This window comes from Triturus cristatus, chromosome 10, assembly GCF_964204655.1.
Source record: "Triturus cristatus chromosome 10, aTriCri1.1, whole genome shotgun sequence".
NCBI classification, from domain to species: domain Eukaryota; kingdom Metazoa; phylum Chordata; class Amphibia; order Caudata; family Salamandridae; genus Triturus; species Triturus cristatus.
Window position 1 is genome coordinate 78,244,329 of NC_140593.1, and position 19,300 is coordinate 78,263,628.

The 19,300-nt window shown below is 52.3% G+C and overlaps 1 protein-coding gene across 2 annotated transcripts in view; it reads right to left on the reverse strand.

Moving 5' to 3' along the window:
• Window positions 1-19,300, reverse strand: part of EFHB (EF-hand domain family member B) — a 310,345-nt gene that overhangs the window by 31,736 nt on the left and 259,309 nt on the right. For both annotated transcript variants that reach the window (XM_085630456.1, XM_085630457.1), the window contains one exon: window positions 3,862-4,044. In XM_085630456.1, coding sequence (XP_085486582.1) covers window positions 3,862-4,044 — 183 coding nt within the window. The remainder of the gene's footprint in view (window positions 1-3,861; window positions 4,045-19,300) is intronic.

A 19,300-nucleotide genomic window follows, 5' to 3' on the forward strand; every position in this document is an offset into this window, starting at 1 on the left:
GGCGGATACGATCCGCCATCTTCCTTTAGAGTTAAAAATCATTAAATACCCCCTCTCACCTGGGTCACTTTACGCATATCCTATTAAGGATACGACTGACAACAAAGAGAGATTTGGACAGGCTCACCAAAGTCTATGAAACACTGAAGGACTATGACAAACCCTAACACAACCTAGCGTCAATGCTTGTAGAGCACCTTGGAGTAAATAATGCGGTGTATTGAAGCCGGACCATGAGCACAATGGCCAAAATGTAGCTATGATCACACGACCTCTAACAACACTACTATCTCTGAAAACATTGGAAAAACAAATAGCAGAATCGATTAGTAAAAAGAAGGGAATATTGTGTTGAAAAGACCCCCATCTCAACGCCTTCGCTTCGACCAATCATTCGTAATGCATGTTCAGGTGTTACATCTCTTGAGAAGCCATGATTGGCTGATGGAATGGTCCCAAGAGTGAATCATTGAGGTGGGAAGGAGTTTCAGAAGCTGGATTTCCTGTGACCTGGAAGTATTCTCTCTCAGCTGCCGCCTCTTTAAGCAGGATCAGAAGGGGCTTGAAGGTGAGCTGCATTATGTGCTTTAGAAACAGGAGTAGCGGGTCCAATGCGGACTTAAAGATTTTAACAACCAGTTCCTGCAGGTTTATTCCAAGCATCATCTAAAAGGATCAGGATGTTTTCTAAGAAAAATGGCAACAGGAATACATCATTATAGTGCTTTATGTGATGTGCCAGCGTAGAAGGGGTCTGTGCGTTTCTTTATGACGTCTTGAGCGCATACGTTAACTCAAAATATTTCTCGGTTAATGCATGTTTTTGTGAAAGCAGAGCTTAGAAAAACACAGAGGCAATTACTCTCCGGAGATATTTTAAGTTAATGTAAGCATCACATAGCATAACAAAGCATTGGTCTATAAGAAGGTGTTTGAGAGTAGTGCTGATTTTTTAATTGTTTCTTCAGAAACCTATGCCCATTTACACCCAAGAAGAGCTACATGATCCGCATAGAAGACCATACTGGGGGAAGAGGTTGACCAAACAGTTACTTCTTGCACAAAAGTACCCATCTATTTGCCTCTTTTTACAGTGAGAGGGTATTTGCAGCTTAGATGTCTCCAGAGGCCTCACATATAATGGACGTGAATGGAGCTGGTGTGCACTTTCACACGCTGTGTAGACTGACATGGCCATGACGAGCCGAATGGTACTTCGGACTTATTCTTTCAGGCAGGTTCTCAGTTCTTGCAAACAGCACCCTTATACAAGATTCAGGGCCTGGTTTAGAGTTTGGAGGACAAATATTCTGACACAAATGTGACGGATATCATATCTGCCTTATAACAGGTGCACTACATGCTAATGCACTTATAATACGGTGGACAGGATATCTGTCATGATCAGGCCCCAAGTAGGAAAATTAGATTATGTTGATAGATCAGAAATGTTTGAAATTCTACATATCGCATGGGAACGGCATCATACGGTTGCCAAGACTCAGTAACATATGCTGGCGGTAAAAGGTCTTGCTAAGCCACTGCCAAGACTACCAAAACAATCAATCTGGATTGGACATATGCCACAATGGCTAGCGTGGCTATACTTCTAATTGCACAATCTTACATAGATCATGTAAAATTTTCAAAAGATTTCAACAGACTACCAATCTTGAAAGACTTTGCTTTCAAAAAACAACTCTCCACTGTTTAAGTACCTTGGAATTTTGTAATTAGTTACCCATTACGTTAAAGTACGCCGACACATGAACCTGTAGAGAACAAACTCAACAAAAACAAATAGACCAATTTCCTTCTATGCACCGACCAGACATTTCCGCTCCACCCATATGGCCGTGGTCACCATCCCACAGATCCACAAGACCTCGGCTGGAGCACGCTCCTTCTCCTACCTCGCTGAAAAGACCTGGAACTCCCTGCCTCTGCATCTCCGGCAATCACAATCACTGCCTCAATTCAGGAAGGACCTCATGACATGGCTCTTCGACTGAACTGCAGAATCCCCCCTCCCCCCCAGCGCCTTGAGACCCTTATGGGTGATTAGTCACGCTTTACAAGAATCCTGATTGATTGATTAAAATACGTTTTAGTCCCTGTTGCTAGGGCCTTGCTTTGGATGTCCCTACTAGCAGCTTCTTTGTTACTACAGATATAACCGACTCCCGCTGTGTTGAACATTGTTCTTCTCTGCCCTCCCATCCTCGGGAGTTTTCTACCTCACTCTTCCCATGCAGCAATCTTTGGTCTCTAGGTTCTCAAGGTGCACCTAACACTGCATCACAACACTTCACCACCTGCCCTGGATCCGAGACCCAGTGGAAATGGGAAGAGTGGATATTTCATGCAATGACTTGGAGTGATAGAGCTCTGGGCAATCATGGTGGCGCTTTAGGCTGGGATCTCAATGTGTGAAGGGAGTTGTCAGGAAGCTCACTCAGGGAAGGTGCAAGTGTGACTAACTCAGATGTGTTTCTGAATCTGCCTTCTTGATGGGCAGGACACAGGAGATTGGCAAGACACCAGGGGTTGTGTTACTGCTGTGGTCAGACGGGTACATCAATGCAGACAGGAGCCATAGGCCATATTCCAATATGCTATCTTCAGTGCAGATTAGAACTCATACCTGCACTGAGGAGAGTGCTGGACTGAAGGCCAGACCAGTGCTTTGGCACCATCGGTCTGTCTTTCAATACTGAGGGCCCAGCAGCCAGATTCCACCACAGTCATCTACACATGCCTGGTGAAGGTTGCCTGGAAGGCACCTTGGATGCCTGTGCCCTCCTCCCAAGGAGCCCCATGGCGGGGCAAGTAAACAGTGCACCTTCCTGCAGCTTCTTTACCTATGACTCTGCTCTGTATAAAAGAGCAGGAACAAAGGGTTTTCTCATTCTCATGGAGCCATACCCCATGTAAATGGTGGAACATTCCTAGGGGATCATAATGCCACACGTTTTGCAGTAGCACTGTGATCCATATCTGAAAAGGCCCCACAAAACTGTCTACAGCAGCTACTGTAATACCAAGCTGCCCCATGCGTGCAAAAAAGGGGCACATACGTCTGCTGTGCCTCTGAGGCGCTATGTGTGGTAAGATACGGTATATCCTCATAGTTTTTGGGGAGATGTGTGAAATTATGAGGGGTTGGAGGGGTACTGCAAGGCTGCCAAAACATTTTTTTAACTTTGTTCAGAAAGGTAAGGGAGTAAAGGGGCCTCTGGAATAGGAAAGCAACACTTCAAGTAGTACGTACATTTTGTGGAAAGTGGTAGAGTTATGAGGTTGTTAAGGAAAGATAGGTGGGCACCTGGTACTTGTGTTCATAGGTATACATCCTGTAGCACACATTGTACTGCTGGTGTGAACACCGAGCTCAGGGGGATGACATGAGTGTAAGGTGGTATACACAACATGAACTAAGGGTTAGATCAGGGTTTTCCAAAGTCTGTCCTGGAGGGCCGGATCCATGACAGATTTTTAGCATAAATGTAGTTATCTTAAAAATCTGGCATGGATCCAGCCCTCCGGGACCGACTTTGGAGAACACTGGGGTAAGATCATCCTCCACAACTAGGCGCTACCACCTCGGGCTCCCAGTGTCAGCGACTGTTCTAGCAATACGTTGAGCGGTTGGGGCCCACATAGACAACACCTGCTTTCTGGCGGGAAAACTAATGCACAGTTGCATATATTACAACTCTGTTGTGTTCCCTTTTAGCAACCCTTGCCATTCTAAGCATGGGACCTCTTCACAAAATCTTCATCCACACAAAGCAGTGCTTATGGTTCTCAACTTCACGTAAAGGAAGCGTGGCAGATCCAAAAGGTATATTATGTACTTACGCGCAGCGGATGGACCGCCCACCACACCATTGATTGCGGAGGATGTGGTGCGATAGGTGTGTGCCATACGATCGGTTGGTCTTGAAAGAGTTTTGGGAGTCTTTCCTGTATCAGCCTCTTCTCTTGGCTCGAGATCTTCGGGCTTCGCCAGCACTGACCCAGGACACTCACCACCAAGATTTGCTGTTGAAAAATAAAAGCCAAAGGATGGAACACAATCACACAATGGGCACCAAGAAAAGTTGTGTAAGGATGAAAAAATCTAACTACAACTTCTGAACTTTCACGCCTCCTTCAATTGGCAATTCAAAAAGGCTCCTAAAAGTCCCTTTACGAGTTAGGAAGACTTTTTCGACTCAAAAAAGAGCTTTAGTACACTATAAAAATCGTTTTTGTGCTTTTTCGAATTGTTCACTGGGCATCTAACTCTATATTAGAGGTCTTCGTTTATGCGCAGCCAGATAGAGGTAGTACAATTTTCAATCTCAGGGCTCAACAAGGGGTGCTCAATGGATTATTTTTGGGGTCGAGGGGAAGTTTGGATGCATGCCCATTCAAAGTTCTGCTTCCCTGGTGTCATCTACTGAAGTGTTTTTTTAGTGATTTGATTAAATGTTGTCTTTTACATTTTACATGGTCTACTGTGCTCCCATCAATAGCAGAGGCATAGCTAATCTGTAGTGTTGCTTCCTTGCTTGAAGCAACACCACATAATGTACTCATTCTCTGATTTAAGGCATAATTTAAACTATGGCAGATGGTCTCCTAGAACACTTAGGACAACTCTACCCTCCACGGACCTGGTGAACAACCACCTGCCAAATTTTGAGCTCCCCCTGCCCGCAAGGTGGGGATCTTTGTAATGAAAGTGCATCTGCTGGTGTGGCATATCCACTTTCATCACTACTGAATTACATGCAGGCCGCCATGTTGAAAGGGTCCACTTGGCATATTCTCCTTTCCCCTCCACCAACAAATCTTTGAAGCGGGGGGTTGCTGTTCCAAAGCAAAGGACAAATGTCCAAATTTAGGTTGGTCGCGCGACACTGGGAACTGTCAGCTCACCAGTGGACCGGCTGTCTTGTTAAGGGTTTCCGCCAACAAAGATGTCTGAGGCTCTATCTGCTCTGCCCCGGCTATTCCCCCCCCCCTCTTAATAGGGCTACACAACAGAGAATTTGGAGGTGCTCCGGCAAATGCCAAACTTTAAAAGAGCTCCTTTGTCTCTGATCTTTAATCATAATTAGTTTGGCTGTTTATTACAATTTGTCTTTTTGGAAAGTTTACATGAAAGTATTCTTTCTATAGTGCTAAGATGTGGTTCCCTGAGAAACTATTGATGCCAAATGGTGATTGGCTTGTTAATTAATAATCCACGAAACAGAGTTTTAAGAAGGAGGCTCCTACTGCGTAAAACAGTCAGCTAGCGCTGCGAGAACACTCTATGAGTGTGGAGTACGGCTGGGTCAAGGAGGCTCCTACTGAGTGAAACAGTCAGGTTGCGCTGCGAGGACACTCTATGAGTGTGGAGTACGGCTGGGTCATGGAGGCTCCTACTGAGTGAAACAGTCAGCTAGCGCTGCGTGGGCACTTTATGAGCGCGGAGAAGGGCTGGGTCATGGAGGCTCCTACTGAGTGAAACAGTCAGCTAGCGCTGCGTGGGCACTCTATGAGTGTGGAGTACGGCTGGGTCATGGAGGCTCCTACTGAGTGAAACAGTCAGCTAGCGCTGCGTGGACACTCTATGGGTGCAGAGAAGGGCTGGGTCAAGGAGGCTCCTACTGAATGACCCAGTAAGATAGCGCTGCGTGGACACTCTATGAGCGTGGAGTACGGCTGGGTCAAGGAGGCTCCTACTGATTGAAACAGTCAGCTAGCGCTGCGTGGACACTATGACCACGGAGAAGGGCTGGGTCGAGGAGGCTCTCACTGAGTGAAACAGTCACATAGCACTACATGGACACTCTATGTGGAGAAGGACTGTGTCAAGGAGGCTCCTACTGAGTGAACCAGTAAGATAGCGCTGCGTGGACAGTCTATGGGTGCGGAGAATGGCTAGATCAAGGACGCTCTTACTGAGTGAAACAGTCAGCTAGCACTGCATGGACACTTTATGCGCGTGGAGAAGGGCTGTGTCTAGGAGGCTCTTACTGAGGGAAACAGTCAGCTAGCGCTTTGTGGACACTTTATGCGCGTGGAGAAGGGCTGTGTCTAGGAGGCTCTTACTGAGGGAAACAGTCAGCTAGCGATGCCGGGTAACTCTATGAGCGCGGAGTACGGCTAGGCCAAGGAGACTCCGACTGAGTGAAACAGTCAGCTAGCGCTGCATGGACACTCTATGAGAGCGGAGAAGGGCTAGGTCAAGGAGGTTCTTACTGAGTGAAACAGTCATCTAGCGCTGCTTTGACATTCTATGACCACGGAGAAGGGCTGGGTTGAGGAGGCTCTCACTGAGTGAAACAGTCACATAGCACTACGTGGACACTATGTGGAGAAGGGCTGGGTCAAGGAGGCTCCTACTGAGTGTAACAGTCAGCTAGCGCTGCGTGGATACTCTATGAGCGCGGAGAACGGCTGGGTCAAGGCGGCTCCTACTGAGTGAAACAGTAAGATAGCGCTGCGTGGACAGTCTATGGGTGCGGAGAATGGCTAGCTCAAGGACGCTCTTACTGAGTGAAACAGTCAGCTAGCGATGCCGGGTAACTCTATGCGCGTGGAGAAGGGCTGGGTCAAGGAGACTCCGACTGAGTGAAACAGTCAGCTAGCGCTGCGTGGGCACTCTATGTGGAGAAGGACTGTGTCAAGGAGGCTCTTACTGAGTGAAACAGTCAGCTAGCGCTGCGTGGACACTATGAGCGCGGAGGATGGCTGGGTCAAGGAGGGTCTTACTGAGTGAAACAGTCAGCTAGCGCTGCGAGTACACTCTATGTGGAGAAGGACTGTGTCAAGGAGGCTCTTACTGAGTGAAACAGTCACATAGCGCTACATGGACACTCTATGTGGAGAAGGACTGTGTCAAGGATGCTCCTACTGAGTGAAACAGTCAGCTAGCACTGCGTGGACACTCTATGAGTGCGGAGAAGGGCTGGGTCAAGGAGGCTCCTACTGAGTGAACCAGTAAGATAGCGCTGCGTGGACACTCTATGAGTGCGGAGAAGGGCTGGGTCAAGGAGGCTCTTACTGAGTGAAACAGTCAGCTAGCGCTTCGTGGACACTTTATGCGCATGGAGAAAGGTTGTGTCTAGAAGGCTCTTACTGAGGGAAACAGTCAGCTAGCGATGCCGGGTAATTCTATGAGCGCGGAGTACGGCTAGGCCAAGGAGACTCCGACTGAGTGAAACAGTCAGCTAGCGCTGCGTTGACACTCTATGAGAGCGGAGAAGGGCTGGGTCAAGGAGGCTCCTACTGAGTGAAACAGTCAGGTATCGCTGCGAGGACACTCTATGAGTGTGGAGTACGGCTGGGTCAAGGAGGCTCCTACTGAGTGAAACAGTCAGCTAGCGCTGCGTGGACACTCTATGGGCGCGGAGAAGGGCTGGGTCAAGGAGGCTCCTACTGAATGACCCAGTAAGATAGCGCTGCGTGGACACTCTATGAGCGTGGAGTACGGCTGGGTCAAGGAGGCTCCTACTGAGTGAAACAGTCAGCTAGCGCTGCGTGGACACTATGAGCGCGGAGGAGGGCTGGGTCAAGGAGGCTCCTACTGAGTGAAACAGTCAGCTAGCGCTGCGTGGACACTATGAGCGCGGAGGAGGGCTGGGTCAAGGAGGCTCTCACTGAGTGAAACAGTCAGCTAGCGCTGCGAGGACACTCTATGAGCGTGGAGAAGGCCTGTGTCTAGGAGGCTCCTACTGAGTGTAACAGTCAGCTAGCGCTGCGTGGACACTCTATGAGCGCGGAGAAGGGCTGGGTCAAGGAGGCTCCTACTGAGTGAACCAGTAAGATAGCGCTGCGTGGACAGTCTATGGGTGCGGAGAATGGCTAGATCAAAGATGCTCTTACTGAGGGAAACAGTCAGCTAGCACTGCATGGACACTTTATGCGCGTGGAGAATGGCTGTGTCTAGGAGGCTCTTACTGAGGGAAACAGTCAGCTAGCGATGCCGGGTAACTCTATGAGGGCAGAGTACGGCTGGGTCAAGGAGACTCCGACTGAGTGAAACAGTCAGCTAGCGCTGCGTGGGCACTCTATGAGAGCGGAGAAGGGCTGGGTCAAGGAGGCTCCTACTGAGTGTAACAGTCAGCTAGCGCTGCGAGGACATTCTATGAGTGTGGAGTACTGCTGGGTCAAGGAGGCTCCTACTGAGTGAAACAGTCAGCTAGCGCTGCGTGGGCACTCTATGGGCGCGGAGAAGGGCTGTGTCAAGGAGGTTCTTACTGAGTGAAACAGTCAGCTAGCGCTGCGTGGACACTCTATGGGCGCAGAGAAGGGCTGGCTCAAGGAGGCTCCTACTGAATGAATCAGTAAGATAGCGCTGCGTGGACACTCTATGAGCGTGGAGTACGGCTGGGTCAAGGAAGCTCCTACTGAGTGAAACAGTCAGCTAGCGCTGCGTGGACACTATGAGCGCGGAGGAGGGCTGGGTCAAGGAGGCTCCTACTGAGTGAAAAAGTCAGCTAGCGCTGCGTGGACACTATGAGCGCGGAGGAGGGCTGTGTCTAGGAGGCTCCTACTGAGTGTAACAGTCAGCTAGCGCTGCGTGGACACTCTATGAGCGCGGAGAACGGCTGGGTCAAGGCGGCTCCTACTGAGTGAACCAGTAAGATAGCGCTGCGTGGACAGTCTATGGGTGCGGAGAATGGCTATATCCAGGACGCTCTTACTGAGTGAAACAGTCATCTAGCGCTGCGTTGACACTCTATGACCACGGAGAAGGGCTGGGTTGAGGAGGCTCTTTCTGAGGGAAACAGTCAGCTAGCGCTGCGTGGACACTCTAAGAGCACAGAGAAGGGCTGGGACAAGGAGGCTCCTACTGAGTGTAACAGTCAGCTAGCGCTGCGAGGACACTATGAGCGCGGAGGAGGGCTGGGTCAAGGAGGCTCTCACTGAGTGAAACAGTCAGGTAGCGCTGCATGGACACTTTATGCGCGTGGAGAAGGGCTGTGTCTAGGAGGCTCTTACTGAGTGTAACAGTCAGCTAGCGCTGCGTGGACAGTCTATGAGCGCGGAGAAGGGCTGGGTCAAGGAGGCTCCTACTGAGTGAAACAGTCAGCTAGCACTGGATGGACACTTTATGCGCGTGGAGAAGGGCTGTGTCTAGGAGGCTCTTACTGAGGGAAACAGTCAGCTAGAGATGCCGGGTAACTCTATGAGCGCAGAGTACGGCTGGGTCAAGGAGACTCCGACTGAGTGAAACAGTCAGCTAGCGCTGCGTGGACACTCTATGGGTGCGGAGAAGGGCTGTGTCAGGATGCTCGTACTGATTGAAACAGTCAGGTAGCGCTGCATTGACACTCTATGTGGAGAAGGACTGTGTCAAGGAGACTCCGACTGAGTGAAACAGTCAGCTAGCGCTGCGTGGGCACTCTATGGGCGCGGAGAAGGGCTGGCTCAAGGAGCCTCCTACTGAGTGCACCAGTGAGATAGCGCTGCGTGGACACTATGAGCGCGGAGGAGGGCTGGGTCAAGGAGGCTCCTACTGAGTGAACCAGTAAGATAGCACTGCATGGACACTCTATGTGGAGAAGGAGTGGGTCAACGAGACTCTCACTGAGTGAAACAGTCAGTTAGCGCTTCGTGGACACTCTATGTGGAGAAGGGCTGTCTCAAGGAGGTTCTTACTGAGTGAAACAGTCAGCTAGCGCTGCGTGGACATTCTATGAGCGCGGAGGAGGGCTGGGTCAAGGAGGCTCTTATTGAGTGAAACAGTCAGCTAGCGCCTCGTGGGCACGCTATGAACGCGGAGAAGGCCTGGGTCAAAGAGGCTCCTACTGAATGAATCAGTAAGATAGCGCTGCGTGGACACTCTATGAGTGTGGAGTATGGCTGGGTCAAGGAGGCTCCTACTGAGTGAAACAGTCAGCTTGCGCTGCGTGGACACTATGAGCGCGGAGGAGGGCTGGGTCAAGGATGGTCTTACTGAGTGAAACAGTCAGCTAGCGCTGCGTGGACACTATGAGCGCGGAGGAGGGCTGGTTCAAGGAGGCTCCTACTGAGTGAAACAGTCAGCTAGCGCTACATGGACACTCTATGTGGAGAAGGGCTGTGTCAAGGAGGCTTTTATTGAGTGAAACAGTCAGCTAGCGCCTCGTGGACACTCTATGGGCACGGAGAAGGGCTGTGTCGGGATGCTCGTACTGATTGAAACAGTCAGGTAGCGCTGCGTTGACACTCTATGTGGAGAAGGGCTGGGTCAAGGAGGTTCTTACTGAGTGAAACAGTCAGCTGGCGCTGCGTGGACACTCTATGGGCGCAGAGAAGGGCTGGCTCAAGGAGGCTCCTACTGAATGAACCAGTAAGATAGCGCTGCGTGGACACACTATGAGCGTGGAGTACGGCTGGGTCAAGGAAGCTCCTACTGAGTGAAACAGTCAGCTAGCGCTGCGTGGACACTATGAGCGCGGAGGAGGGCTGGGTCAAGGAGGGTCTTACTGAGTGAAACAGTCAGCTAGCGCTGCGTGGACACTATGGGCGCGGAGGAGGGCTGGGTCAAGGAGGCTCTCTCTGAGTGAAACAGTCAGCTAGCGCTGCGTGGACACTTTATGTGGAAGAGGGCTGGGTCAAATGGGCTCTTACTGAGAGAAACAGTCAGCTAGTGCTGCGTGGACACTATATGGGCGCGGAGAAGGGCTGGCTCAAGGAGCCTCCTACTGAGTGCACCAGTGAGATAGCGCTGCGTGGACACTATGAGCGCGGAGGAGGGCTGGGTCAAGGAGGCTCCTACTGAGTGAACCAGTAAGATAGCACTGCATGGACACTCTATGTGGAGAAGGAGTGGGTCAAGGAGACTCTCACTGAGTGAAACAGTCAGTTAGCGCTTCGTGGACACTCTAAGAGCGTGGAGAAGGGCTGTCTCAAGGAGGTTCTTACTGAGTGAAACAGTCAGCTAGCGCTGCGTGGACATTCTATGAGCGCGGAGGAGGGCTCAGTCAAGGAGGCTCTTATTGAGTGAAACAGTCAGCTAGCGCCTCGTGGGCACGCTATGAACGCGGAGAAGGCCTGGGTCAAAGAGGCTCCTACTGAATGAACCAGTAAGATAGCGCTGCGTGGACACTCTATGAGTGTGGAGTATGGCTGGGTCAAGGAGGCTCCTACTGAGTGAAACAGTCAGCTTGCGCTGCGTGGACACTATGAGCGCGGAGGAGGGCTGGGTCAAGGATGGTCTTACTGAGTGAAACAGTCAGCTAGCGCTGCGTGGACACTATGAGCGCGGAGGAGGGCTGGTTCAAGGAGGCTCCTACTGAGTGAAACAGTCAGCTAGCGCTACATGGACACTCTATGTGGAGAAGGGCTGTGTCAAGGAGGCTTTTATTGAGTGAAACAGTCAGCTAGCGCCTCGTGGACACTCTATGAGCGCAGAGAACGGCTGTGTCATGAGGCTCCTACTGAGTGAAACAGTCATCTAGCGCTACATGGACACTCTATGTGGAGAAAGGCTGTGTCAAGGAGGCTTTTATTGAGTGAAACAGTCAGCTAGCGCCTCGTGGACACTCTATGAGCGCAGAGAACGGCTGTGTCATGAGGCTCCTACTGAGTGAAACAGTCATCTAGCGCTACATGGACACTCTATGAGGAGAAGGGCTGGGTCAAGGAGGCTTTTATTGAGTGAAACAGTCAGCTAGCGCTGCAAGGACACTCTATGGGCGCGGAGAACGGCTGTGTCAGGATGCTCGTACTGATTGAAACAGTCAGGTAGCGCTGCGTTGACACTCTATAAGCGTGAGAAGGGCTGGGTCAAGGAGGCTCTTACTGAGTGAAACCGCTAGCGCTGCGTGGACACTCAATGAGGAGAAGGGCTGGGTCATGGAGGCTCTTACTGAGTGAAACAGTAAGATAGCGCTGCATGGACACTCTATGGGCGTGGAGAAGGGCTGGGTCAAGGAGGCTCCTACTGAGTAAAACAGTCAGCTAGCGCTGCGTGGACACTATGAGTGCGGAGAAGGGCTGTGTCAAGGAGGCTCTTACTGAGTGTAACTTTCAGCTAGCGCTGCGCAGACACTCTATGAGTGTGGAGAAGGGCTGTGTCAGTAGGCTCCTACTGAGTGAAACAGTCATCTAGCGCTGCGAGGACACTCTATGAGCGTGGAGACGGGCTGTGTCAGGAAGCTCCTACTGAGTGAAACAGTCAGTTAGCGCTGCATGGACACTCTACGAGCGCGGAGAAGGCCTGGGTCAAAGAGGCTCCTACTGAATGAATCAGTAAGATAGCGCTGCGTGGACACTCTATGAGTGTGGAGTATGGCTGGGTCAAGGAGGCTCCTACTGAGTGAAACAGTCAGCTTGCGCTGCGTGGACACTATGAGCGCGGAGGAGGGCTGGGTCAAGGATGGTCTTACTGAGTGAAACAGTCAGCTAGCGCTGCGTGGACACTATGAGCGCGGAGGAGGGCTGGTTCAAGGAGGCTCCTACTGAGTGAAACAGTCAGCTAGCGCTACATGGACACTCTATGTAGAGAAGGGCTGTGTCAAGGAGGCTTTTATTGAGGGAAACAGTCAGCTAGCGCCTCGTGGACACTCTATGGGCACGGAGAAGGGCTGTGTCAGGATGCTCGTACTGATTGAAACAGTCAGGTAGCGCTGCGTTGACACTCTATGTGGAGATGGGCTGGGTCAAGGAGGTTCTTACTGAGTGAAACAGTCAGCTGGTGCTGCGTGGACACTCTATGGGCGCAGAGAAGGGCTGGCTCAAGGAGGCTCCTACTGAATGAACCAGTAAGATAGCGCTGCGTGGACACACTATGAGCGTGGAGTACGGCTGGGTCAAGGAAGCTCCTACTGAGTGAAACAGTCAGCTAGCGCTGCGTGGACACTATGAGCGCGGAGGAGGGCTGGGTCAAGGAGGGTCTTACTGAGTGAAACAGTCAGCTAGCGCTGCGTGGACACTATGGGCGCGGAGGAGGGCTGGGTCAAGGAGGCTCTCTCTGAGTGAAACAGTCAGCTAGCGCTGCGTGGACACTTTATGTGGAAGAGGGCTGGGTCAAATGGGCTCTTACTGAGAGAAACAGTCAGCTAGCGCTGCGTGGACACTATATGGGCGTGGAGAAGGGCTGGCTCAAGGAGCCTCCTACTGAGTGCACCAGTGAGATAGCGCTGCGTGGACACTATGAGCGCGGAGGAGGGCTGGGTCAAGGAGGCTCCTACTGAGTGAACCAGTAAGATAGCACTGCATGGACACTCTATGTGGAGAAGGAGTGGGTCAAGGAGACTCTCACTGAGTGAAACAGTCAGTTAGCGCTTCGTGGACACTCTAAGAGCGTGGAGAAGGGCTGTCTCAAGGAGGTTCTTACTGAGTGAAACAGTCAGCTAGCGCTGCGTGGACATTCTATGAGCGCGGAGGAGGGCTCAGTCAAGGAGGCTCTTATTGAGTGAAACAGTCAGCTAGCGCCTCGTGGGCACGCTATGAACGCGGAGAAGGCCTGAGTCAAAGAGGCTCCTACTGAATGAACCAGTAAGATAGCGCTGCGTGGACACTCTATGAGTGTGGAGTATGGCTGGGTCAAGGAGGCTCCTACTGAGTGAAACAGTCAGCTTGCGCTGCGTGGACACTATGAGCGCGGAGGAGGGCTGGTTCAAGGAGGCTCCTACTGAGTGAAACAGTCAGCTAGCGCTACATGGACACTCTATGTGGAGAAGGGCTGTGTCAAGGAGGCTTTTATTGAGTGAAACAGTCAGCTAGCGCCTCGTGGACACTCTATGAGCGCAGAGAACGGCTGTGTCATGAGGCTCCTACTGAGTGAAACAGTCATCTAGCGCTACATGGACACTCTATGAGGAGAAGGGCTGGGTCAAGGAGGCTTTTATTGAGTGAAACAGTCAGCTAGCGCTGCAAGGACACTCTATGGGCGCGGAGAACGGCTGTGTCAGGATGCTCGTACTGATTGAAACAGTCAGGTAGCGCTGCGTTGACACTCTATAAGCGTGAGAAGGGCTGGGTCAAGGAGGCTCTTACTGAGTGAAACCGCTAGCGCTGCGTGGACACTCAATGAGGAGAAGGGCTGGGTCATGGAGGCTCTTACTGAGTGAAACAGTAAGATAGCGCTGCATGGACACTCTATGGGCGCGGAGAAGGGCTGGGTCAAGGAGGCTCCTACTGAGTAAAACAGTCAGCTAGCGCTGCGTGGACACTATGAGTGTGGAGAAGGGCTGTGTCAGTAGGCTCCTACTGAGTGAAACAGTCATCTAGCGCTGCGTGGACACTCTATGAGCGTGGAGACGGGCTGTGTCAGGAAGCTCCTACTGAGTGAAACAGTCAGTTAGCGCTGCATGGACACTCTAAGAGCACAGAGAAGGGCTGGGACAAGGAGGCTCCTACTGAGTGTAACAGTCAGCTAGCGCTGCGAGGACACTATGAGCGCGGAGGAGGGCTGGGTCAAGGAGGCTCTCACTGAGTGAAACAGTCAGGTAGCGCTGCATGGACACTTTATGCGCGTGGAGAAGGGCTGTGTCTAGGAGGCTCTTACTGAGTGTAACAGTCAGCTAGCGCTGCGTGGACAGTCTATGAGCGCGGAGAAGGGCTGGGTCAAGGAGGCTCCTACTGAGTGAAACAGTCAGCTAGCACTGCATGGACACTTTATGCGCGTGGAGAAGGGCTATGTCTAGGAGGCTCTTACTGAGGGAAACAGTCAGCTAGAGATGCCGGGTAACTCTATGAGCGCAGAGTACGGCTGGGTCAAGGAGACTCCGACTGAGTGAAACAGTCAGCTAGCGCTGCGTGGACACTCTATGGGTGCGGAGAAGGGCTGTGTCAGGATGCTCGTACTGATTGAAACAGTCAGGTAGCGCTGCATTGACACTCTATGTGGAGAAGGACTGTGTCAAGGAGACTCCGACTGAGTGAAACAGTCAGCTAGCGCTGCGTGGGCACTCTATGGGCGCGGAGAAGGGCTGGCTCAAGGAGCCTCCTACTGAGTGCACCAGTGAGATAGCGCTGCGTGGACACTATGAGCGCGGAGGAGGGCTGGGTCAAGGAGGCTCCTACTGAGTGAACCAGTAAGATAGCACTGCATGGACACTCTATGTGGAGAAGGAGTGGGTCAACGAGACTCTCACTGAGTGAAACAGTCAGTTAGCGCTTCGTGGACACTCTATGTGGAGAAGGGCTGTCTCAAGGAGGTTCTTACTGAGTGAAACAGTCAGCTAGCGCTGCGTGGACATTCTATGAGCGCGGAGGAGGGCTGGGTCAAGGAGGCTCTTATTGAGTGAAACAGTCAGCTAGCGCCTCGTGGGCACGCTATGAACGCGGAGAAGGCCTGGGTCAAAGAGGCTCCTACTGAATGAATCAGTAAGATAGCGCTGCGTGGACACTCTATGAGTGTGGAGTATGGCTGGGTCAAGGAGGCTCCTACTGAGTGAAACAGTCAGCTTGCGCTGCGTGGACACTATGAGCGCGGAGGAGGGCTGGGTCAAGGATGGTCTTACTGAGTGAAACAGTCAGCTAGCGCTGCGTGGACACTATGAGCGCGGAGGAGGGCTGGTTCAAGGAGGCTCCTACTGAGTGAAACAGTCAGCTAGCGCTACATGGACACTCTATGTGGAGAAGGGCTGTGTCAAGGAGGCTTTTATTGAGTGAAACAGTCAGCTAGCGCCTCGTGGACACTCTATGGGCACGGAGAAGGGCTGTGTCGGGATGCTCGTACTGATTGAAACAGTCAGGTAGCGCTGCGTTGACACTCTATGTGGAGAAGGGCTGGGTCAAGGAGGTTCTTACTGAGTGAAACAGTCAGCTGGCGCTGCGTGGACACTCTATGGGCGCAGAGAAGGGCTGGCTCAAGGAGGCTCCTACTGAATGAACCAGTAAGATAGCGCTGCGTGGACACACTATGAGCGTGGAGTACGGCTGGGTCAAGGAAGCTCCTACTGAGTGAAACAGTCAGCTAGCGCTGCGTGGACACTATGAGCGCGGAGGAGGGCTGGGTCAAGGAGGGTCTTACTGAGTGAAACAGTCAGCTAGCGCTGCGTGGACACTATGGGCGCGGAGGAGGGCTGGGTCAAGGAGGCTCTCTCTGAGTGAAACAGTCAGCTAGCGCTGCGTGGACACTTTATGTGGAAGAGGGCTGGGTCAAATGGGCTCTTACTGAGAGAAACAGTCAGCTAGTGCTGCGTGGACACTATATGGGCGCGGAGAAGGGCTGGCTCAAGGAGCCTCCTACTGAGTGCACCAGTGAGATAGCGCTGCGTGGACACTATGAGCGCGGAGGAGGGCTGGGTCAAGGAGGCTCCTACTGAGTGAACCAGTAAGATAGCACTGCATGGACACTCTATGTGGAGAAGGAGTGGGTCAAGGAGACTCTCACTGAGTGAAACAGTCAGTTAGCGCTTCGTGGACACTCTAAGAGCGTGGAGAAGGGCTGTCTCAAGGAGGTTCTTACTGAGTGAAACAGTCAGCTAGCGCTGCGTGGACATTCTATGAGCGCGGAGGAGGGCTCAGTCAAGGAGGCTCTTATTGAGTGAAACAGTCAGCTAGCGCCTCGTGGGCACGCTATGAACGCGGAGAAGGCCTGGGTCAAAGAGGCTCCTACTGAATGAACCAGTAAGATAGCGCTGCGTGGACACTCTATGAGTGTGGAGTATGGCTGGGTCAAGGAGGCTCCTACTGAGTGAAACAGTCAGCTTGCGCTGCGTGGACACTATGAGCGCGGAGGAGGGCTGGGTCAAGGATGGTCTTACTGAGTGAAACAGTCAGCTAGCGCTGCGAGGACACTCTATGAGCGTGGAGAAGGCCTGTGTCTAGGAGGCTCCTACTGAGTGTAACAGTCAGCTAGCGCTGCGTGGACACTCTATGAGCGCGGAGAAGGGCTGGGTCAAGGAGGCTCCTACTGAGTGAACCAGTAAGATAGCGCTGCGTGGACAGTCTATGGGTGCGGAGAATGGCTAGATCAAAGATGCTCTTACTGAGGGAAACAGTCAGCTAGCACTGCATGGACACTTTATGCGCGTGGAGAATGGCTGTGTCTAGGAGGCTCTTACTGAGGGAAACAGTCAGCTAGCGATGCCGGGTAACTCTATGAGGGCAGAGTACGGCTGGGTCAAGGAGACTCCGACTGAGTGAAACAGTCAGCTAGCGCTGCGTGGGCACTCTATGAGAGCGGAGAAGGGCTGGGTCAAGGAGGCTCCTACTGAGTGTAACAGTCAGCTAGCGCTGCGAGGACATTCTATGAGTGTGGAGTACTGCTGGGTCAAGGAGGCTCCTACTGAGTGAAACAGTCAGCTAGCGCTGCGTGGGCACTCTATGGGCGCGGAGAAGGGCTGTGTCAAGGAGGTTCTTACTGAGTGAAACAGTCAGCTAGCGCTGCGTGGACACTCTATGGGCGCAGAGAAGGGCTGGCTCAAGGAGGCTCCTACTGAATGAATCAGTAAGATAGCGCTGCGTGGACACTCTATGAGCGTGGAGTACGGCTGGGTCAAGGAAGCTCCTACTGAGTGAAACAGTCAGCTAGCGCTGCGTGGACACTATGAGCGCGGAGGAGGGCTGGGTCAAGGAGGCTCCTACTGAGTGAAAAAGTCAGCTAGCGCTGCGTGGACACTATGAGCGCGGAGGAGGGCTGTGTCTAGGAGGCTCCTACTGAGTGTAACAGTCAGCTAGCGCTGCGTGGACACTCTATGAGCGCGGAGAACGGCTGGGTCAAGGCGGCTCCTACTGAGTGAACCAGTAAGATAGCGCTGCGTGGACAGTCTATGGGTGCGGAGAATGGCTATATCCAGGACGCTCTTACTGAGTGAAACAGTCATCTAGCGCTGCGTTGACACTCTATGACCACGGAGAAGGGCTGGGTTGAGGAGGCTCTTTCTGAGGGAAACAGTCAGCTAGCGCTGCGTGGACACTCTAAGAGCACAGAGAAGGGCTGGGACAAGGAGGCTCCTACTGAGTGTAACAGTCAGCTAGCGCTGCGAGGACACTATGAGCGCGGAGGAGGGCTGGGTCAAGGAGGCTCTCACTGAGTGAAACAGTCAGGTAGCGCTGCATGGACACTTTATGCGCGTGGAGAAGGGCTGTGTCTAGGAGGCTCTTACTGAGTGTAACAGTCAGCTAGCGCTGCGTGGACAGTCTATGAGCGCGGAGAAGGGCTGGGTCAAGGAGGCTCCTACTGAGTGAAACAGTCAGCTAGCACTGGATGGACACTTTATGCGCGTGGAGAAGGGCTGTGTCTAGGAGGCTCTTACTGAGGGAAACAGTCAGCTAGAGATGCCGGGTAACTCTATGAGCGCAGAGTACGGCTGGGTCAAGGAGACTCCGACTGAGTGAAACAGTCAGCTAGCGCTGCGTGGACACTCTATGGGTGCGGAGAAGGGCTGTGTCAGGATGCTCGTACTGATTGAAACAGTCAGGTAGCGCTGCATTGACACTCTATGTGGAGAAGGACTGTGTCAAGGAGACTCCGACTGAGTGAAACAGTCAGCTAGCGCTGCGTGGGCACTCTATGGGCGCGGAGAAGGGCTGGCTCAAGGAGCCTCCTACTGAGTGCACCAGTGAGATAGCGCTGCGTGGACACTATGAGCGCGGAGGAGGGCTGGGTCAAGGAGGCTCCTACTGAGTGAACCAGTAAGATAGCACTGCATGGACACTCTATGTGGAGAAGGAGTGGGTCAACGAGACTCTCACTGAGTGAAACAGTCAGTTAGCGCTTCGTGGACACTCTATGTGGAGAAGGGCTGTCTCAAGGAGGTTCTTACTGAGTGAAACAGTCAGCTAGCGCTGCGTGGACATTCTATGAGCGCGGAGGAGGGCTGGGTCAAGGAGGCTCTTATTGAGTGAAACAGTCAGCTAGCGCCTCGTGGGCACGCTATGAACGCGGAGAAGGCCTGGGTCAAAGAGGCTCCTACTGAATGAATCAGTAAGATAGCGCTGCGTGGACACTCTATGAGTGTGGAGTATGGCTGGGTCAAGGAGGCTCCTACTGAGTGAAACAGTCAGCTTGCGCTGCGTGGACACTATGAGCGCGGAGGAGGGCTGGGTCAAGGATGGTCTTACTGAGTGAAACAGTCAGCTAGCGCTGCGTGGACACTATGAGCGCGGAGGAGGGCTGGTTCAAGGAGGCTCCTACTGAGTGAAACAGTCAGCTAGCGCTACATGGACACTCTATGTGGAGAAGGGCTGTGTCAAGGAGGCTTTTATTGAGTGAAACAGTCAGCTAGCGCCTCGTGGACACTCTATGGGCACGGAGAAGGGCTGTGTCGGGATGCTCGTACTGATTGAAACAGTCAGGTAGCGCTGCGTTGACACTCTATGTGGAGAAGGGCTGGGTCAAGGAGGTTCTTACTGAGTGAAACAGTCAGCTGGCGCT